General features: G+C 39.3%; 1 protein-coding gene across 7 annotated transcripts; it reads right to left on the bottom strand.

Moving 5' to 3' along the window:
* Nucleotides 1-78: 78 nt before the first annotated feature.
* LOC135581498 (formin-like protein 20) lies at nt 79-22871 on the bottom strand. 7 transcript variants are annotated; one of them, XM_065180313.1, is made up of 18 exons: nt 22508-22871; nt 21119-21816; nt 20812-21033; nt 15577-20726; nt 15167-15293; nt 12780-12851; nt 9775-9873; nt 9606-9647; nt 6826-6906; nt 6630-6680; nt 6480-6561; nt 4972-5066; nt 3425-3496; nt 3234-3350; nt 2904-2972; nt 2737-2803; nt 437-756; nt 79-281 (listed from the first exon to the last, which is right to left on the bottom strand). In XM_065180313.1, exons 1-17 carry the CDS (start codon nt 22578-22580, stop codon nt 605-607), a joined length of 7269 nt encoding a protein of 2422 aa, XP_065036385.1. In that variant the 5' UTR covers nt 22581-22871; the 3' UTR covers nt 79-281; nt 437-604. The 7 variants fall into 7 exon arrangements, with proteins under 7 accessions (XP_065036385.1, XP_065036389.1, XP_065036386.1 ...); XM_065180317.1 differs by lacking the exon at nt 22508-22871 and having other exon boundaries at nt 21119-21455; nt 21565-21698; XM_065180314.1 differs by lacking the exon at nt 6630-6680.
* Between the last annotated feature and the right edge of the window lie 354 nt (nt 22872-23225).

Genomic DNA, 23225 nt, shown 5'->3' with positions numbered 1-23225 from the left:
CAAAATTTCTCATAAGAGTACAGAAAAAAAGAATATTTATTCCTGTGACCTACTTCAAGAGAGCTACAATTTTTCGTATTTTGCTTCTCTTTCATCCTCATTGTACAACAGTTTCTGATCTACTCTCATATCTACCTAAGTTTAAAAAAGAAAATCTAATAGGAACTGTACAAAAAGAATCATGTGAGCTGTCGGGTTAGCTCTGTACAAAGGTTACAGATACAAAATTTGAGGCTCCATTAGCCAGAATGCCAAACAATTGCCCATTGCCTGAGACATACCTGTCGGAAATGGGCAGCAAAACAAACTCAGTCGTCCAAAACTTGATGAAGAAATCATATGATATTGATATTTGTTATAGAGTTTATTTGTTCTGTCAGATAATAGTACTATCTTTCATGAAAGTGCATAACAAAGTGGAATGAGCGATACTTACCACTTTGTTTCCCCGTAGGTGCGGTGCAATTCAGTTTCCTCGTACAAGAGTGGTGCAAATTCTGAAGCAGTTGCGCAAGTTATCTGCACAAATGCTTGGTTGCTGGCCAAAACAGCATGTATCCCAAGCACAAGGTGATAAGTCATGCAAGGGCAGGCAAACTAGATGTCATCTAGAAACATTTTTTGCTATGTTTGCCTCTTTGGACTTCTCTGTTTCGGCCTCTTTCTGGGCTTTCTTCTTCTCAAGTTCGGCCTGCTTGCGGTTCTCATCGTGTGCCTTTCGGAATATCCGCACAAAATTAAGAAGAGTAGAGACCACTGCAAAGTTTTGACATCAAAAATAGAAGTTATTGGTAGAAATATGAAGTGATAAAGTATGTCCCAGTTTCAAAATGGAGAACAAGCACACTGCATCGAGGATGGCAGGCATAATTGGAGGCCCATAACTAATAGTAAATACATTCCAATTATCACATCAGTAGAAAAAAATGAGAATATGTAGAGGTGCAAACAAGAGACTCCATAATTATTGATTAGACAAATCCGTTTTAGTGATCTAGACATGTGAAGTCCGGATATAGGGAAAATAGGTACAACATGGAGATGCCTTCCAACTACACAGCAGAGACTACAAAATGTGTAGATACAAAATTTGTCAAATAATTGAAAATTTCCAAATTCTTTCTTCACCAAAAGGTTTAGCAATCTGTTTGCATGTCTGTGATCGATACTCAAATTATGTAAATACAAAATAAAACAAATTGTTTATGAATTAAATAATTATCATATTGTTTAGGTAAATGATGTGTGCCACCATGAAGTTTGTCATAAAAGTGCAAAAGTTGATCATATAACTATCTACTTCAACAAATTTTTATTACTCTGCACTTTTCACGAAAATATTCCAAATTTATCATTGTCTTTGAATTACAAATAATCCAACTTTGCTGAAATACTGCCAAACACTGAACTTTTGACTATGATTAGGAACTACATGACATGTCAAAATATACATCAAGCGTGACATTTACTGTTAAATAGCAGGAACATCATTTATAAAAAATTTCAAGGACATATTTAAGATTTGACAGCCCTAAACTTCGATTGGATTTCATCCGGATGAAACTAGCGGAACATTATTATTTAGTGATGTAAACAATAGACTTGCTTACACCATGTTAATCTTCATGATGCTAATAATATTTAGTGCAACTTGAAACGATTTTGCCTTCTGCAGCAGATAAAAGATTGAATAATATGCTTCAAGGGGCCCATACACGATTCAACAATTCCCCTGAAGAAGAACATGATATCTTTGGATTTCTAATTAATCAATATTTAGCTGACTAGGAAACCTCATTCAAGTCAAGAACATCTTAACCTACATATTGATTTAAAAGTTGATCCACTTTCAGTATGTGTTTTTTTAGAACTGGTTTCTTTACAGTCTGCTAAAAGTCTTTCGAAAGGGCATGTGAATAGCTATAGAAAACTGGACAGATGAGTACAAGTTACTATGAAATCCATTGATGTAAAAAAGAAAGACAGACCCAGTGTACGAGACTCCCAATGCAAGGGTTTGAGGAGGGTCAATGTATGTAGTCTTTTTTCTAAATATAGAAGCTATTTCTATGACTCAAACTCTGGTCTCGCAGATAGCAAAGGAACAACTTTGATATAGTTAGTGTTAATCACTAATAAAAAAAAGCCTTACATTGAGCAATGAGGAACCACCACAATGATTCCTAATGACAGGGTTGGCTTTTTTACCAGTGGACATCAGGTCCCCCATAAATCTTTTAATTCTTTTAGTTAACATTGGGTTTTATTTGTTGGAACATCACCAGATACATCAACTGGAAAATAAATGACTAATGGTAAAGACATCCACTGTTCAATTTTTCAATGGTGTCACATTGTAAATCAATACAAAACCCTGAAGATCAAAGAGAAGAGAGGAAATGTCGCTCCATTTTATCAACCCTCTAGTGTCTAAACAACTAACAGAACTAACTACTCTTAGAGCTAACCTCGTTGCAGAATCCTGCAAAATAATAACACTAAAATGCTTATGCAAAAAATCAAGGTTTCATTATTTTCTTTTTCCAAAACTAGTTTCTTGAAGACAAATGCATTACAATGATTGAACATTCTCATTTTAACTCTTATCTAAACACTTTCTGCTTACACAGAAGTATTTCGCTACTCCTTAACTGGGCAAGTTTAGCTTCTTCCCAACTTTTTTGTACAGAGGAACTCTAAATTGCATGGCTCAATAAATACATCTAGAAAATGTACCTTGTTCAAAGGGGCAGCGTGCAGGATCTTCACCAAAATACATTGCAAGTGAATCTGCATTTTTACCCTGTAAGAGTTTTAAAACATGCGCAAATATCATATCACACATTGAAATATTAGAAAAGTTAGATAAGTCAATTGGTAGAGATGAGATTTCAGAAGCATACGACTGCATTATAAAGTGATGTCAAGGATCGCACTTCTGCACCAGAAACAGCAGTGAACTCCTTCAAAGTCTAAACATAAGTTTCTTGATTAGGATAAGAATATGTTAGGAATTGGATAGTATCAAGAATATTTTTAGCTTCATCAGAAAAAAAAATGCAGAAAAGATTCAATATGCAAGCCATGAATGCAATAGAACATCTAGTGAGGATTTGATAAGACATAAACTCAAATACTTCATATCCTGTTGGAACAAGCAGCAATCCTTTAGGCAGGAAGAAAATGAAAACAAGATTTGAAGAAAAACATTGGGCCAGAACAGGAGCATATACTTTGCAAAAGATTTCTGATACTGGACCATCACTTTCTGAAGCAGTTAGTTCCAATTCAACCTTCTCTAACCCTTTGACGATGGCTTGCTGCTCTTCAGCCATTGACTTCAGTTGTATCTGCATGAAAAAGATACTCCAATATAACAAGAACTGAAACTTCTAGTGGTAGACTCAGAAAAACAGTTCAAAACCTTTGATGCAGCTTCCAAACTGACAAGATCCTCATGAAAGTCCAAAAGATGTGCTGACTTCTCAGCAAGGACCTGAAACTTTTCTTATAGTTAGTTTAATTCTCTGAACTGACTGGTAGACATGACAAATTCTCTGCCATGTGAAAAAAAAAATAGTTATTTTAATTCTTTCTTATGGTAAGAAGTGTGCTTAATGAGTTTACTATTAGTATAGAATGACATCAAGTATCAACTTTAAGTTTTTGTCTTTTTATGTTGGTAATAGATGAACTCACCAGTTATATATAAGATTGGTCTCCATGTTATATATTATTTGATCAGTCATGCTTTAGAAGAGCAAAATGTACAAAAAGTGTCGAGAAAATGATAAGAGTTGTGGTAGGTGTGTAGTTACTATAACGATAGAAAATAATATATTTACATGTATGAACAATTAGACATAAATCCCACAGAAGATATAATGATGAAAAATCATTTAAATTCATGTGAACATGTTCTAATGAGACCTATAGATGAAATGGTTACATGTGGTGGACCTAGGTGTTTCAAACAAGAAGGCTTTTAGGCATCAAAGTGTGAATTGATAAGGCTTGAAAATATAGCTGAGTTGTCCATTACCCTATTAAGATGATTTGGACATGTAAGAATGATAGCTTATATGTCAGTGTGTGCAGACAGATATTCGCACCTAGCATACTAATATCATACAATTGATAGCTTAGCGAAATTGATAACATACCGGTGTACCATCAGATTAAATCAATTCTAAATAATTTATTTATGGTGTGAGAAAAAGAGAAAGTATGAACTAAGTTAAAGGTGTAGCTAGAAAGGTGTATACTTCAAGCAAAGATCAATTTAACCAACGAAAAAAAAAACATTCATTTCTTTGACTAAGAAACATCTAAATAGTCCTGAATTTCTTAGTCTGTTCCATTCTGTAGATTTGAAAAATGTTGAAGAGCCAGGTTATTTTTTTCAAATATTTCCCTTTTTTTTGTGAAATTGCTTCAGCAAGTCAAAATTACAAAATCTTCTGTATGGACAACCAGTTAATAACTTTACAGCAATCTGTATCGACATCATATCTTACATTCTATAATCCAAAACGGACTTGGCATGCAATTAGATCACTAGCTTATATATTAAAATGTTTTAAATACCATTTCAATGCCTACTTTCATGACCTATTGGACTACTACGATGCCCAGATACCAGACAATGTACCAGTTTGAACTAATTGGTATTATTAAAAAAAAGGGAAAACAGTGATATCCCAAGTGTAACCAAGCTATATGGTCCACTACCATTGCTTGGTTGGACCATTAAATACTGATCAATACATAACAGCCCAACCAACATTTTAAACCATATATTGATCAATCCTAGACCCTAGATCGATGCAAACCTCATGCATTTGGCTGCTTCCCTTTTTACATAACAAACTCAACACTTTGATATATTGGCTGCCCTCTCTAACATAAGAAAATAAGGAACCTTGAAATACCATACTAACGAATATGCAAAGAGAATAATTGTGCCCACACCTTACATAAGTAATGCATCAAGGTCATCCTGTTATTAGTCGCACGAGTATCTGAAAGTTTAAGAAGGCTATCCAAACGAAAACCGACAGCAGAACCTGTAAAAGAGAAAAAATGGTGAGGAGACCCTTGTAGAAAAATAGTACAATCCTACAAGGTGCAACATGTTAAGATTAATACTTCAAAAGATTACAACTTTATATCTGCTAAGTAAACTAGACTTCATGAGGTTTTACAAATGGTATGAGGATGAGGTATGACTACAAAAATATCATAAAGTTCCAAACATTCGGGGTTGGCTCCGTGGATCTTTTGTGCCATTGACCTCTATTGACTACTGTAATTGGTTTCTTCAACCTAGCCCACATTTGCTTCTCATGGAATTTGGTTTGTGAAGACATTTTTTTGTCACTTCTTAATATCTACATAGAATGAAATCAGTGGAGATCCATGACTCATCTCACTAAACTTTATATCTGCTGTCACCGCCCTACTGAAACCCTCCTCTTTCTTATACTTATTAGTCCTTCACAGATTTGGCTTCTTCTGAAGAAACAAAGTGACATACATCCTGGTTATGTATCACAAGAAACATGAAAGATAAATAGTTTATACCTATACATGAATAGTTTAAATCTCTGACTCCATGAGCTTTTATGTTTATCTCAGTTAGAGAAAACAATGATGTGCCTCTTTTCTCGACAATAATTTCTTTTCAATTGCTCTTTATATATCCACAATACTAGTAGTCTAGTACCATAGTCGAAGTATGCTATTTTGAAGAAGTTAGGAAGCCATAGATAACATGTATACTAGGCTAACTCGAAAATGGACTCAGCTTTAGTTTATGTCCATCCCTGGTTTCGAAAAAGCTAATTGACAAATATGACCTTGATTTTCTTGAATAAAGAGGTGATATCTTTGTAAACAATGTGATGTCCTTCGGAGGAAAAACACTTATTTGGTATCCATTCAAGTGTACATAGCACCACATCATTGTCCAAGTAAATATGCTAAAATGTGAAGTTTCACATGTAGAAATCAAATTTTTAGCCTGATTGATGATAATGCAATTTTAGATTGATAATGGTGCAGCAATCACTCTTTATAAGACCACTTCCCCAATCACTTAAATATCTGTGGAAATCAAAACATCTAAAATGTGATAACGTTATTGCCTTTGTAGTCATTTAAAAAGCTATTTTTCATGAGTTTCTTAATTTTCTTCAGTTTTTTCAATCCGAGTTATTTTTAACTTATTTTGATTTAACATTTTTTTGTAGGTATGCCATCAGTTTTGCTGCAGAAGCTTATCTTCACAATCTTTATATGCTTTATTTTCTACTTATTTTCCTCTAAGATATTCTTTACTTTATACCCTTTTCTCATTTTTCTTAGCTAAAAGAGAGTGGCCATACCCATCTTTTCCCAAACATGTATTTCTTTTACCTGAGACAGCTTCAATAGTTTTAAACTTTTAATAGATTTAGCACAGAGAGAAATTCCATTACCTCTTGCAGTTCCCTGGTTTAGTGTATTTCCAAGATGCAGAATCTTCTTCATTATTTCCTTTAATTTCTCAGAGCCCCGGACCTGACAAGTCATATGAAAAGCAGTTACTTATCAGATATATCTCAGAAAATGAACTTTAAAATTTTTACCTCTTCACAAGCAGAATCTACAGTGTGCAAAATCTTTCTAATATCTGAAATCTGAAAAGAAAGAGGTAAGAAAATCTAGATGATAAGTCAGGAGGCCTGCAATCACTGACCAATTTGTAGCAATATATGCTGTGTAAACATACATTTTATGTGCATTAAGAAGCACACTATATGGAAAATAGAGAAAGTACGTTACCTGTGAGTTGAACTGAATCTTGAATGCAAATACCCGTAGTTTGGATTCAACCCGTGGTACTTTCATCAACTCCAAAAAGAACTGTAGTTCAGAAGTTCCAAAAAATTATTATTTTAATTCCAAATAGCAGCTAAAAAGAATCTTCAAAGGTAACAGATTCAAGGAAATGCATACATGTGCTGATGAAACTTCTATCACACAGTAAAGCTCATATATGCAAAAGAGTTCTATGAAGCCTGTAATGCACAGATAGAAATTGGCTAAAGAAAAGCACCTCATAGATGTGGAATGGATTACCTAGTCATAGTGATTGCCACCAATAAAAGCCTAAGAGTTTCAAAATATAGGGGTAATTTGAAACCAAAAATTTTTCATAGAAAGTGCAGTACAAAGTTACTGTGTATAGAATTTAAAGCAGAAAAGGTGGAAATAAGTAGTCCTAAGACTCATTCTCAGCATATGTGAGCATGTGAACATTCAGGATAAAGTGAAGCAGAATAATTTAAGTGAAGTTTAAATTCATGGAGAGCATGTTCTGCACAAGTGTCATCAGCTGCAATTCTATGTTTCTTTTACAAAGACGACTAAAGGGTGGTTGCAAATCATCAACAGTGGTTGATCACCACCCAAGTTAAACATGCAACTATATGTCATCGTGGATGAATTACATGAAATTTTCTATTTTACTGTGCGTGATCAGAGTTACAACACACTCAAATAATCAAACTATACACCTGATTTTGACCTTTGTATCCATAAATCAATTATTTTTTGAAATGTGCACAATGCTATAGGTGGACTGAGTATGTGAACTTGGAATGTTTCAATTGGATTAGAATGAACAGGAATAGAAGTGAAAATAAATAGTTCCAAATTCTGTCTACCTGCTCAAAGTTAGATATGATCAGATCTAGCCTGATAATTAACTTATATCAGACTTCCAAGTCATCCTGAGTCAAAATCTTAAACCAAAACCCAATTCAATTCTGAAAACTGTAGTGAATCTGGCCCTGGAAACATAGGGATAATGTACTTTGGGGAAATACTCTACCCATAAAAGAAATATCCTAGAAAAATCATAATTTTAAAAGACGATCAATACATTTAGGTCAGGAGGACCTCAAAATGTACATGATACATTCATACTATCAATGATATCTACTTGATAAGGTCCCACCAAAATGGGACAAGATGTACTCTTAGTATTTCTTTGAGCAACGTTATATTCATATGCCCATGGTCAGATTTTCATATGTACAACATTAACAACAACAAACGGTAATATTAGAACTATTTGGTCTGTTACATGTATCTTTTTCCACCCTTAAGCTATGTTTAAGACAATATTTTAGTCAAATAAAGAGCAGTCAAGTCTCTTCTTATTATTTTAAATGTCTTTATTGAGTTTATAAGTCTCCTTTTAGACATATCCGTATCATATTAAATCATTCTCCATTATTTTATCCTTTATTGGAACTAAAACTAATTGTTCATGGAAGTAACTTCTTTTATTAGTTATTTCTAAATTCTTAATAAACTTACACATCAATCTCAACAACCACATCTTGACCAAGATTTGTCATTTCACCTAGACCGATAATATACTGATCAGTATTTATTGGTTCGGGCATGAACTGGGATAAGGACCACCCATTTTTGGACAGATCGATCCATTATTATTATTTTCTTAATCTCCCAGTTTAAAAAAGAGACGAGAGTCATGACGAGGCCCTAATTACATCTCTTCCAGCTTGCAAAATCCTCGTGCCTTGCAATGTTGCCTGCTTTCCCTGCCACTGGCACCACCAACCCCTCTGCCCTCCTGGTACCCTTCTCTCCTTTTCCTCCTCTTCCCTCCTTTCTTGGTACCACAGTACGTGCTAGCACAGCACGTGTTAATACACTAGCATGGATATGCCCGTAGCAATCCGACTATGGACATAGCACTGGTACCTAAAACTGTAAACCTTGATTTGTTGCCAGACAATTTTATATGCAATTACAACCTTCATTTTTTGATGATCGTTAATTGAAGAATATTCAGGTGACCAAGGTTCCAGTCATGGGTATAGTCTCATTGATTCTCCCTAAATCCCATAGTCATGGCCGGTGGGAACCTTGTGCATGGGGCTATTGGTTGTTGATTGAAACAATATCATAAGTTCTAATATGAGTATACATTTTAACCACAATTGTTAAGACATTTGACGTCACTCTAAATTGACATGCGTGTCCAAACATGCAACATTCAGATCCTTGGTTTCAATAAGTGCAATGAGAGAATAAAAAAGAAGATACAATGCAAAAATAAGTTAAAAGCTATAGTTGAAAACGAAGAGAATAACAACAGGGAAAAAGAAAAACTGACAAACACCTATTATGATATTATAATCCCCAAGTTATAAGGAGAGGGCATACATGTATCACATTGTGTATGTGCTATTTACCAAGAAAGTTAGCCACCTGTTGGAAACCTAGATTTGTAGCAAAATGAGTATAACTTATCCAAAGGGTATTAAATTGTTTGTGTAATTATCTTATTTGATATATCAATGTTGTCAAATTTAGTTGATGCATAGATGGACTTTGATAACAACATTTTGTTGCCCTTAACAAATTCATCTCATCGTTGATGCACAAAAGATATTAATATGCCCTATAACCTTGCAATCTCCTTTTTCAACATGTTCAATACTGTTCTTGGAGCACTTTGTTATTTTGCTATCTTCAGTCTTGAAAAGCAATATTCAACTAACAGGTTAAAAGTCTCAAGAATTTACCTGCTCACATTTCCCAAGGTTTTCCTTGTTGCCACTGTAGCCCTAGAAAAAGTTGCAATGACAGAAGTAAGTCCTTTTATAAATAATTTGAATCCAAATACAAAAAAACAAGAAGTTCAATGGCCAAAATAGTGAACAAGTGTAAATGAGTATGATGTTCTACGCATACCTTAAGAAGTTCCATTTCCTCTTTGGTGGGACAAAACTTTATCAAGTTTTCTACTTGATCAGCATCAAGAAGTGAATCATCCAACGCAAGAACAGCACTCTACAAGTTGGAAGAAAAGACAGGTTTAAGTATAGTACCGAATTTCATGACTTTGGAATAGCTAAAACAGAGTTCAGTTTAAGAACTTGTGCCCAAATCTATTCTATGTGAATTATTTATTTGTACAAGACTATTATGTGATTTACAAGGCAAAAATAGAAGAAAAGTTCACTAATAAAGATTTTTTTCTAGTTTTCGGGAGTAATGACTGACCATTAAGCTGAAAATTGTGTATAAGAGAACACATTCATTCATTAATATCAGAAATTATTTTACTGAATATAAGTTCCTGAAAGATAGCCAAATCCCCTTCCTTGAGTTTGACCCCTTTCATGTGTTTGTATGGCCTGACCATACTTGTCACAATATAAACCAAATTTTATGAGAATATACTCTCGCGACTCAAGATTTAAGGTTCAACATAAAAAAATACTAATGGAATTAACCACATCTCTATCAAACATGGTTGAGACAAGAGCCTGAGATGTACTTTCTACTTGTTTAGCACTTGTTCAATTTCCCTAAAGCTCAGGGAGCTCCGCAACCCAAGTTTTCGCACACATTAGCTAAGGAGACATATACAATAAACAAATAAGGTAGGTATAGTAAGTGATCCAATTAAAATGCCTCAGTTTTATAAAAAAAAGTGTAAAATAAACAAAATATCTCTTTATAATTAGTTTTATCGGGCTACATTTAGTTGTTTCTTAATGAGCCAATTTGGTCTTATTTGGTTTGTTTTAGTTTTTATTATTTTGTCGGGTTTTCTTTTTCTCTAAATTTAACCAGACAAGAAATTTGTAACAGTGCATAGAAGGAAATCTATATACTCCTTTTATTTTCTCGACTATGATTGCCCCTATGATTTATTTAATAAAGTCATGGCTAAATTTGCTTTGGAACTTATAATAAATGGTTAAGGTCCATTTTAGCCCTTGTTATTTTAGTTGTGAACCACTTAAACCCTTATAATTTACTCGTGTCTAAAATAACCCCTATATTTTCAAAAACGTAGTATATAAGCTCATTTCGTCAAGTTTGGGTTAACAGACATTAGAGTTTGCTTACGTGACATGCTGACTCACAATAAATTATTAATATAATGATACGTATAATTTAAATTTAAAAAAAGGTTAAGATCTATTTTAGCCACGTGGTTTTGACCATAGCCCACTTAAGCCCTTATGATTTACTCGTGTCTAAAATAACCCATACATTTTAAAAAACGTAGTATATAAACCCCTCGCGTCAAGTCTGGGTTAATAGACATTAGAGTCTGCTTACGTGACATTTTGACTCATAATAAATCATTAATATAATGACACGTGTAATTTAAGTTTTAAAAAGGGTTAAGGTCCATTTTGTCAAGGAAGAGGAAGCGATGGAGGTCGTAGCGGCGGACGAAGGCAGAGAGGCAGAGGTAAAAGAGGTCGAAGGCAGAGGTGAAGGAGAGCTGGACCACCATGTCGTAGGCGCGACAAATGGGGGCACAGGAGAGGACAAAGTGGGAGGTGGTGGGGACGAAGATGTCTAGGAGGAGGAAGAGGGACCAGGAAACCATTGCGTGCCTAGCGTCGGACAAGTCGACGCACATCCACCTAAGGTAGGATAGGAAACTCCTGAGCTCATTATCAACATGGGAGAGGCTACGTGCGTATGACGCCTTGTTAGGCAGCAACGACTCGATGTTGCTGCTGGTAGTCGTTTCCATGACGACGCCTCCTCTCGTCATTGATGGTGATCTCAGTTTTTTTAAAAAAAACTTAAATTACATGTGTTATTATATTAATGGTTTATTGTGGGTCAGCATGCCACATAAGCAGACTATAATATCTATTAACTCATATTTGACGGAAAAAGTTTATATGCTATTTTTTTAAAAATATAGAGGTTATTTTAGACACGAATAAACCATAAAGGCTTAAGTGGTCTATGGCCAAAATCACAGGAGCTAAAATGGACCTTAACCCTATAATAAAAATAGTCAACAATGCCATTGTGAATATATTTAATGGTCAGTTCATTTTAGCTGCACTCCAACCTTTTTCTTTTATGTTCTTGCTTTTACATAACTCTCTATCATAGTCACTACTTATGATCTCTCTCCACTCTTGCCTTGAGAACTCGAATCATCTGCAATCTAGCCATTAGATCCTATCCGATTAGTTCTAAATCTGATTGTAATTGAATTATAACATGCCTAGCTTGCTAAATGAGGATGCATGTATTTGGTCATAATGTCCATATCTTTGATCTTTTGGTCTGGAGATGATCAGTACAGCAGACATTTAAAAGAAACAAGTACATCAGAGTTTCTTTTTAGCTTCTCTCTTTCTTTATTCTCCCATATCTCTGATCAGGAACTCACCAAAGATCAGACTATCTTAAGCTTGATATTTTTGCAGATTGAGTTAGCATAATCTTTTTTCAAATATTCTTCGAGACTTAGTCATAGTGTCCAACAAAACCAAAGTCATGTGGTACATGCCCTCATGATAATAGTCAGTTACTTGAGTAACGTTTCACCTAGTTCCTTCAGAACATAACGAGTACTGAATAGAAAAAAAAAAAGAAACAAATTCTGTAATTATCAGCATAAGCGTCCCAGAAAGTAGAACACGTAAAGCCCAAAAAAATAATTCCACACAATGATTTGAGATGCCAAAATTCGAAAAATTGCATGTGATTCAAATGTTATTATCAAGAATTAAATCTGAAGTATAAATCAATATTCTTGTTAGCAATCAAATGCACAAGCTCTAAGATGTAAAACAAGTGAAAAGATTAAAAAAATCTTCATCATACTATCTCAATGGAAAAATGTATGAGCATATTTTCCTTTAAAAAAAATTATGAACACATAGATTAAATGACAAAAAGGGGAGAAAGACCAAGATTTAGATTACCATCATATCAGACAGTGGCATCTTGATTTTTGTCAGCATGATTTCAGTATTATTGGCTCGCCTTAGTTCGATCTACAAACAGGTAATAATATCGTGGTAGGTAAAAACATGAAAATGATTTGACTGATAAGCATTTGTTTTAGAAAATTGAGGTCATGCTTCACAATGTATAAGGATCAAGTTATTAACAGAAAGCTAAGGAAAAATAGCCTAAATCCAAATTGCTGTGACAAGGTTAGACTTAAAGCCAAGCACATAGGGTAAGCAGCACAATAGGCCAACAGACTGGAACATGATAATATGAACAAAATAATTTAGATTCTAAGAATGGGCTTTTATTGGAGTTGGCCAACATCACACCTAGCAGACTACAAAATATACCTTGCTTCTATCTTGGTATAAGAGTTCCATGATTGGTCAGTAATAATCAGTATTTCAACTGAAATCTCCCATAAGACTTCTTCAGTAGTTGAATTATAGTTACAACTTAAAAGTACTTGAGTATACATAAAATTAATGGATTTCATTAAGACCTTGTTTCTTGTTTTTCTGAAACTAATACAGAAAAAGCGACAGGTTGCAGATCTCAAGAAATGAGTTAGTGATCAGCCTTCTTATTTTCTGTATCATACTATAGAACATGTACATAGGCCAATCATCTGCAATTTGGATCATAGAAAGATATAGCAGATAGTTCAGACAGGTAGAGGACAGGTTCATAAAACGGAATTAAATGAGACATTTGGTTACATAATTAGATTTAACCCCAACTAAGGTAATTCAAATTTATAAATGTCACACATAATCATTTGATCTGTCTGTTTGGCTCATCACAAGTGGGACTTGCAAGTGATTGGAAGAGATGGGCAATTGAACAGTTGGCGGTGATGCGATCAGAGTGGATGGTAACAGATGCAACATAATTCAGGGAGTGAGTGCTGATCAGACGGTTGGGAGGACTAAAGTGATCAAAACAGGGACTGGGGTGTGACAATGATAATAATCATCAAGATGAGCAATAAGAAGGCCAACAACAGGTGGGTTGGCAACATGATGGATGCTAGTGGCCAAATGGGACAATGAAGGCCAAGCTGTATACTAGAAGGAACAACAGTGGCAAGAATGGTGGCGAGAGGAGAAGTAAAGGCAGAAGGTGCAGCACTCATCACAAAACTGGTGACGAGCAGCTAGAAGAGGGATGATGATGGTCCAGGTGAATGCCTGAAAGGTGGTGATGGCCAAGATGGATTGTAGTTGGACAGTAGTAACACGTGAATGAAGCAACAATAACCATGGTAGGTAGACTATATGGCAGTGTTCAGGATGGATGACCATGGCCAAATTAAGTGGCAAGAAAAACAGTGATGGTCAGTCAATGGTCAAAGAGATGACAGAAGTCCAAATAGGTCTCATCAGTTGCAGCCTTAAGTTGTAATCCACAATTTAACATGCTTGTTCCCTAGTTGCACATCAAAATGCAAAGACCTCTATTCCAAATGCAAAAGCACTCATGTATGATTACATGGAACCAAAGAATGTGAATAAATGCATATGTTGGAGTTGCAGAAATCCAAATTGAGGTCAGACTTCAGTTGCAATTTTTCAGTGCAAAAAGTAAGTGCAATAATTTATCAGATTCTATTTTTCAGAATTAGTGTTTCAATTACTAGTTGGACTGATATGTGTTGACCAGTATTTACTTGTCTGACCAAGAACCAGTACAGGATCAATATCTCAGTATCAGACAGTCTCCACATTTTATCATCTTTTTAGTAATACAGGATAATACAGATTGCTATACCACCTTGTATACCAGTTCATATTCCCATACTAGCTGACAAGAGATCAAAATGATATCAGACTAACGATTTTAAACTTTCATAATTTATGACAAAGTATCAGCAAAAGATAAATCCTTATTGAATGTATACTAACAAAAATTCAGCAACTATGGACAGTTTGGTTGATTAGGTATTAAAATTATCCAATTTGATCTGTGATTTCCCATACCAATAACCAATTTAACAATACTAACGTTGCAGAAAGTCAAAGCAACAAAACAACTTAGCATATATTAATATTATTAACTTGACTAGATTATGCTCATTTTTCCCCTTATCGTTCTTTGTAGTCAAGTACCATTTTCTTTCACATTTACCATGTCTTGAGTTCTCCTGGTGATGCTTGAAGTATAAAAGGATAACAATTTAGAGTTGCCAATTAGACATTATAATGTACATGATAGGAAATGGCTGCATGGACCACACAAGTCCTTCAAGCTACTGCTAGGAGCCTACAGCATAAGTTACAACATGAAAAGAAGTTACTAAAATTGACAAATCTTGTAGTACTTATTTGGCAGTAGGTACTATGCTCCAAAGAGTTACCAGGTGAACTTTATCAGATTTAGATCCAGCAGATTTTTGTCGGCCATCAGATTTTGAGCTATCCTTTGACTTTGGAACTACTGCAGAGAAGAGACTTTCAAGTTCTGACACATCAAATTCTGAAGTGCTGTATTCAAAAGGTTGGCTTTTTAGGAAGCAGATGTAAAGAATAAGTTTGCAGCTGAGAATAAAGGTAACCTATAATTCTAAATATTAATAAGAAGTTAAAAACATACCAAAGTACAAAATAAGACATAAGTTTTGGCATCTCAGAAATAGCTTTTAACCAATAAATGTTTGTTAGAAACTCCAGAATAATATTCCTATACTCATTTGGTGGTTGGTACCAAGAAACGTAAGATGAAAAAAACTTTTGATACACCAGATCAGCAATTGTAAAATAGAGATACCTGTGAGCGTCAGCATGTTTCTGTAACTCGGCCCATAAGCTTCCTTGCATGGCTCTTGATACTTTCACCCAATGCAATGGCTTAAATGGTGACCTTCGGGCTGCTGACATACCTGGTCCTCCAGGACGTGCAAGCATGTTTCCCCTTCCCCCAGCCATGGAATTTGGAGGTAAGCCTCTTATGCCAGCTTGAGGAGGCGGAGGAGCACCTGGAGCCCCAGGTGGAGGTGGAGCACCTGGAGCCCTTGGTGGGGGTGGAGCACCAGGAGCCCTAGGTGGAGGTGGAGGAGTAGACACAGCTCCTCCAGGAGGAGGTGGAGGAGGTGGAGCTTGCCCACAGCCTCCGGGGAGAGGTGGCGGAGGTGGAGCAAATACACCTCCAGGGGGAGGTGGTGGAGGTGGAGCTTGCCCACCTCCTCCGGGAGGAGGAAGTGGAGGTGGAGCAAATACACCTCCTCCAGGGGGAGGCGGTGGAGGTGGTGTCATGAATACACCTCCTCCGGGGGTAGGCGGAGGAGGTGGTGGTTGCACAAATACGCCCCCTCCAAGGGGAGGCGGTGGAGGTGGCGGTGCGACTACACCTCCTCCAGCGGGAGGCGGTGGAGGTGGCGGTGCGACTACACCTCCTCCAGGGGGAGGCGGTGGAGGTGGCGATGCGACTACACCTTCTCCAAGGGGAGGCAGTGGAGGGGGTGGTGCAAATACACCTCCTCCAATGGGAGGTGGTGGAGGTGGTGGTGCGAATACACCTCCTCTAGGAGGAGGTGTTGTAGGTGGACCAAATACACCTCCTTCATAAGGAGACAATGGTGGCGGAGGTGGAGGTGGAGGTGGAGGTAGAGGTGGAGGGGTAGATACATTTGCTCTAAGGGAAGGCGGTGGAGGTGGAGATGGAGGTGGAGGTGGAGGGTAACATACATTTGCTCTAAGGGAAGGCGATGGAGGTGGAGGCGGAGGCGGAGGTGGAGGTGGAGGTGGAGGTGGAGGGTAACATACATTTGCTCCAAGGGAAGGCGATGGAGGTGGAGGCAGAGGCGGAGGCGGAGGTGGAGGGTAACATACATTTGCTCCAAGGGAAGGCGATGGAGGTGGAGGCGGAGGTGGAGGCAGAGGCGGAGGTGGAGGTGGAGGTGGAGGGGTAGATACATTTGCTCCAGGGGAAGGCGATGGAGGTGGAGGCAGAGGCGGAGGTGGAGGTGGAGGTAGAGGGGTAGATACATTTGCTCCAGGGGAAGGCGATGGAGGTGGAGATGGAGGTGGAGGGGTACATACATTTGCTCCAAGGGAAGGCGATGGAGGTGGAGGCGGAGGCAGAGGTGGAGGTGTAGATACATCTCCTCCGAGAGGAGGCAGTGAAGGTGGAGGAGTGGATACACTTCCAAGGGGAGGCAGCGGAGGAGTGGATACACTTGCTCTAGAGGGAGGCGACATAGGAGGAGCAAACACAACTCCTTTAGGAGGAGGCGGTGGCAGCGGAGGAGTAGACATGGCTCCTCCAAGGGGAGGCCACAGTGAAGGAGGAGATACAACTCCAGAGGATGGCGACAGAGGAGATACAACTCCAAAGGATGGCAATGGAGGTGGAGGTGGAGGTAGAGGTGGAGGTGGTGGAGTTGGAGGTGAAGGTGGTGGAGGATGAGCAACTATAACTCCAAAGGGAGGCGATAGAGGTGGCAGTGATGGAACATGAGCAACTAGAACTTTGAAGGGAGGCGACAGAGGTGGAGGTGGAGGTGGTGGAGGATGAGCAACTACAACTCCAGATGGAGGCGGTGGAGGTGAAAGTGGTGGAGGATGAGCATGTACAACTCCAGTGGAAGGCGACAGCAATGGAATAGATACAAATTGAGAAGGGGGCTGCGGAGGTGAAATAAATACATCAATAGGAGGTGGGATTAAATGTGGTGGAGGTGGGGCCAAAGGCGGTGGAGGGGGTGGAGGGGGCGGAGGATGAGCATGTACAACTCCAAAGGGAGGCGACGATAGTGGAGAAATAGATACAACTCTAGAAGGAGGCTGTGAAGGTGAAATGAATACATCACTAGGAGGTGGACTTGGAAGTGGGGGTGGAGGTGGAGGACAAGATACAACTCCAGAGGGAGACGACGAAGGTGGAGGAGCTGATACACCTCTCTGAACCATGGGAGAAGACGAATCAGTTGATACACCTCCGCGGGTAGATAGAGGAGCATATACAACTCTATGGTGTGATAGTAAAGGTGGAGAGATCACATCTCTAAGGGGAGGTGGTGGAGGTGGAATAGGTACACCTACATGGTGTCCTCCAAGATGAGGTGCCGAAAGTAGAGGAATGGATATGCCTCCCTGACCTCCTTTAAGGTGAAGCAATAGAGGTGAAGGAGCAAATAGACCTCCTCCTGGGGGAGGCGGCGGAGGGGGTGGTTCTGGAGGTGGATCTTGCATATGATCTTTTGGGTGAAGTGGTGGGCTTTGAGCTTTCTCGAATGCTCCAACGAATGATAGTGAAGATGGTGCTTCACTAGTATCTCCAAGTAAAGGTGGCAAAGATGCTCCTCCACAACATCGAAGGGGAGGTGGTGGAGGTGGCGGAGGTGGAGGTCGTTCATAACTTCCAGGAAGAGATGGTGGAGGTGGAGATTGCCCAAAATTTTCAAGAAAAGATGGTGGCGGTGGAGCCTTCCCATTTTCTCCAATTAATGGCAATCGAAGTGAGGCTCCTTGAGGTGGTGGAGGAGACATTATATGTTCCATGGGAGAAGAGGTTGCAGGTGTGGTTGTTTCATGTACTATAGTGAATGGTTTTGGATTTGGAGCAATTCCATGTTCATCTGCTTGAGGAGGTAGAGATGTTGGTAAAATCAATGAGCTTTTGTCAACTTCCAGATAAGAGGATGATGGAGATCTTATATGTCCTTTAGGGAGATCTCTTAGAGTTGGAGGGAACAATGGAGGTGGAGGTGGAGGTGGAGGAGGAACTCTTATATGTGCTCTGTGGGAATTTGTTGGAGGTGGAGGTGGGGATAAAGTTAGAGGTGTTGCTCTTGTATGTGGTTCAGGGAGGCCTAATGGAGGTGGTGGAGGAGGTGGATGTTGAGGTCTAGGTGGAGTTGTCGGATGAGGGGGAGGAGGTGGAGATGGAGGTGGAACGCCTTTACATATAGCCTTAGATGGTGATAGTTGTAGAGAACATGAATATGATGCAAAATCTTGTGATGCTGCTAGAACTTCCTTGCTTGCATCATGGAGTGAACATGTTGGTGAGGGACCTCCATGAGTAAAAGGTGGATCAGACAGTGTAATGTTAGCAAACATTGGTATGTTATGCCAAATTGTATTTGGTGGTGGTGAAGCAGCTACTGGTGGTGGATCAAATGGATCCTTTTTTGTGGATAAATTTGACAGAGGAGAAATGAATATGTCAACATTTTGTCCAGGAGGAGATGAGGAAGGAAGTGAGGTAGGGGGAGAAGGATCAGAGATTTTGTTTAATCCACTTTCAGGCTCTGTTGACGAGAGATATGAAGGGTCATATATGGTGTTACTAGAATGAGGGGATGGTGGAAAAAGAGTCCTTGAAGCAAGGGGAGGGGAAAGTTCTAGGGGATAGTTGGAGGATGGTATTATAGCTGTAGGTGGCGATGAATGAGACAGATGATGAGGTGAAGGGAGTGATTGGCCTTGAGAAGGTAACAAAGGAGGCAACAACAAAGAGTCTAGTTGCATGGATGGAGGTTGGTGAGGTAAATGTGAAGATGAAGTAGCACTTATGGCAACAGAATCACATATCATTTGAGGACCAAGATGTTGGTCAGGATTTTGGAATACATCATGTATTTGTAAAGGTCGAGATAGAGCAAATGACAAGGCTCCATAGGAGGCAAGCAATGATGGATGGGGAGGGACTTTTCTCCTAATTCGTGAATATATATGTGGTGAAGATGGAGGTGGAGGCAGAGGTGGAGGTGGAGGTGTGGATGAAAGAGGTGAAGCAACCGAAAGAGTGGGTGAGTTGGATGGTTGTATTGAAACAAAAAGAGGACCTGTACATGGAGTAGATGATGCCTCAAGAAGTGCCTCAATTGAAGGTGGTGACAATGGTTCTGATGGAGACGAACCAGTTATTGTCATACTTGTAGCAGTAACTCTGGATGTACTTACAGTTTTTCCTGCAAATTGAATTTCAGGTTGAGATGATGCATCCACCAAAATTGCATCGATGCCTCGGCTTGGATGGAATGACTGAGATATTGTCCTTTTGTTTAATAATTCTATGGAATTGCCTAATGGCTCCGGCTTTTCATCCTTCTCTTTGTATAAAACTGAGAAAGGAGATTGTCCAATGTCGACTGTAAGTGCTTCATTTGACATATGATGCTTGAGCTTCTCAGAATTCTGGCCTTCAATATCAGAATCCAACCTCTGATATGCTAACCCAGAATCTGTCCTATTTTCAGTGGCAAAGTTTCTTGTATTATTTGTGACATCACACATTTCTACTTTGCACCTAACTTCATCTGAATTATTCCCTGTATCCTCTATTGAATCTCTAACACTTCGGCTGCTCATTTGGTCATCTGCCAAAAATGAGACCCCTAATTCATGAGCCACATGATCTGAAGTCAATATTGCCCTTTGCCATACTCTATCCTGTTCAAAACTGCTACTCGCTGATGAGGTTATCTCTTCAACTGCTAGACTAATGTTGTCAGTAGTATCCTGTTTGGAGTTGTCTGATGTACTCTCTTCACCTGCCAAAGTCGTGCTCTTTGCTTCATTAAACATATCATCCAGAGTGTTCAATGCCTTTACACCAGGGTTATTTTCATGATCAGCATGGTCTAAGTCCATGCTTACCCCTGTAAGTAAATCTAGAACCAGAGTTTCTTCATCCACAAGAGTCACATGTTCAGAATAAAAAGATTCTAACTGGCTCCGTCCATCAGCTTCAGGATTTGACATTTCAGATCTTGGACTGAAAGTTTCTAGTGTGTTTGAAAATACAGCTGTCTGAATATCGAGATCCTTCTGTCCATCATGCCAGTCAGGGCTGCTGAAGATCTCTTCTGCCTCGAAGAACTCCTCTGTTGAGCCAACTTCCATCTCAACCTCATCCGTTGCTCCTGTTCCCGTGGAAGTATCAGACTCAGCATCAAACTCTGAAAAGAGTACCTGGTTCAGGAACGAAGTGCTTTCAACCCCACAGTATGGGTAAAATAGAACATCCCTCTGTGTTAGTAAAAGAAGACAGCCCTACCTCTGCTTTGAAGTCCTTCGAGAAGCGGTCTTCAGCTTCCCAAGGAATGTCAATATCCTCAGGATTCAACAGCAAAATATGAGACTGTATAAAGGCCGTGTTGAACATTACCCTGAACATTAGCTCCTCATCTTCCAGATACTCATCCACATTGATGCATTCAAGGACCAGATCACCTTGAACACAGCAGCGGACATTTAATTTTATCGGTGCATCCTCGGCCTGCAGTTACATGAGAAACAGAGAAACTAATTTTTTTATTTTTTTCAGAATAGTGGCATCATTTAGTCCAGGAATTAAGGTTTACCTGTCTGAAATGCTGAACATGTTTCTTTGTCTTTGCTGTCGAGAAAAGAACCTTAGAACTCCTGTCAGCTGGGAACAGAGGGTCTTGACCATAGACACGTACTATAGGCCTGCAACCCCCTTCTCCATCAATATTCGGAATAACTCTCAGAATTAGGCAATCCAATGTGAAAGGAGTATCCTGCGGAGGCCATGTCTCACTGCCTATTCTAGTTATGTATTGGAGATATCTAAGATGCGAAGATTGTGGGTTCAACGGACACAAAATCTGAAGGAGCTCCTTCGGAGCCTGCTTATACACCATTTCCAGAGTCCTTTGTTCCCCGCTGTAATGTTTCCTGTAAAGCAGAAGACTTGCAAGCATAAATGCAAGAATAGGCCATCCTCCTCTCTCACAATGCATTAGCAAGACATTTTGCTGCCTTTCCAAAGTTAGCCAGTTCTCACATAACCTCAAGAAGTGGTGAATTATCTCCAAAGGAAGCACTGGACACCCTTCATAATGGCGAGGGTACCCCCTGACAGTGATGCCATATTGGGCCAAGATATCTGAAATTTTGCTCTCGACTTCACCCTTGAAGTTGATTACCAAAAATGAAGCATCAGGGAAATGCTCATGAAGTTGAGTAACAATGTCATCCATGTACTTCCTGTAATCATCTTCTTCCATAATATCCGAAGAAAAGCAACAATCGAACACTGCAAGTGCAAAGAGTCAATTGGGTGGAATCTCTAATTGTCAAAGAACAAACGACAAGATAAGCATACTTTCATAATCTGTGTGTGGCAGCCGGGAGCTTGTTAGACGAATAATAAGTAAAAGCCAATTTAGATCTGAGGTTATGAGACTAGTTTCAAATAAAACTTAATTAAATTCATGCACGAAAAGGATTTCAATAAGAAAAAGAAAGAACTAGCCACCATTCTGAAGCAGCAAGTGGAGAGATCTAGTGCATGCAAAAAATTTCAAAAGAGAACCAAGAAGCCAAAACACTAGCAACATTGTCGTGAAGTATCAAGTAGTATCGACTTAACCCCACTTGAAATGGAAGTTGCACAAACGTAAAGGTTCCAGTACTCAAAGTCTCCGGCAAGCACGTTGATTGTTGTGTCATAAATGCAGATAACATCGAAAATAACGAAAAATCACAAATTGCTCCAAGGTGTTCACACGAAAAGGGACATCCACGGTTTCACAACAAATTCAGAAAGACTTCCAATGGCATATAAGCACCGGGATAACTACCAAAAAAGGTTGGCATTCGTCAATAACGGAAATGGAAGCCCTATAAATTGGTCACTTCCTCATTCTAAAACGACGGGCAAGACGCGCATAGAGAATCGAGCTTCCAGGATCAGAAACGTGCAAAATGGTAGGGAAAGCGATTACCGTAGACCCTCTCGGTAATTTCCAGAAGCCGATCGGGCGGCTTCCGGTAGAAGAGCCTCCTGAAGAGCGCCATCCGCCGGCGCCGCCACCGGCGGCCGTGGCTCCGCCCGTCCGATCCAAATTCGAGGTCTCCGTCGGCCTACGACCACGCCGGCGCCAATGCCACGCGAAGACGGGATCAAGAAACGGGACCAGGGGGGCGAACCAGAGTGCCCGAGAGGCAAAAAGAGGAAATAGGATAGAATTGTTGGGAGGGGGGAACGCGGGGATCGGTTAGGGTTTCAGAATAGCACGAGGGCAAGAAGAGGAAGAGGAGGGGAGATCGGCGATTTGGAGGTGGTTAACGGCGGCGTTCTCCTTGCTACGTTTCCTTCTTTTAATCCTTTTATTTTCCCCAGAGATTAGGAGGCTAAATAGGCCAGCTCAGCTGATGAACCTCTAACAGCGCGTTGCATTCGTTGACGTGTCGGGTCTTTACCCGATTCCTGGCGTGGGGCCCTTTCGTTAGCTTCATAAATTTACCAAATGAAATCCTCATTCGTACCCCCAGACGGGGACGTACGCACTCGGTCTGCACTCACGGTTGAGACGCACATTCACCACTCAGCGCACGGGTACCGAAAGGGTGGCGAGAGACGGGTAGGTCGAGCAATCGCGCGTTCAAGGAGGGGACCTCATGGGGATGCGACGGTCCCCGCACGTGCGTTGGCGCGTGGGG

This window comes from Musa acuminata, chromosome BXJ1-4 (genome assembly GCF_036884655.1).
Source record: "Musa acuminata AAA Group cultivar baxijiao chromosome BXJ1-4, Cavendish_Baxijiao_AAA, whole genome shotgun sequence".
In the NCBI taxonomy this organism is placed as follows: domain Eukaryota; kingdom Viridiplantae; phylum Streptophyta; class Magnoliopsida; order Zingiberales; family Musaceae; genus Musa; species Musa acuminata.
The sequence above is the reverse complement of the archived record's forward strand: the minus strand, read 5'-3'. Positions and strand labels throughout refer to the sequence as shown.

What these genes read in the sequence shown, in the direction of transcription:
- LOC135581498 (XM_065180313.1), bottom strand. Translation starts at nt 22,580, where the DNA reads ATGGCGCTCTTCAGGAGGCTCTTCTACCGGAAGCCGCCCGATCGGCTT. An exon ending in TGCCACTGTCTGATATGATG is followed by an intron (nt 9,874 to 12,779) that starts GTAATCTAAATC and finishes TCCAACTTGTAG; the next exon opens with AGTGCTGTTCTTGCGTTGGA. An exon ending in GTTTGGAAGCTGCATCAAAG is followed by an intron (nt 3,351 to 3,424) that starts GTTTTGAACTGT and finishes TTTTTCATGCAG; the next exon opens with ATACAACTGAAGTCAATGGC.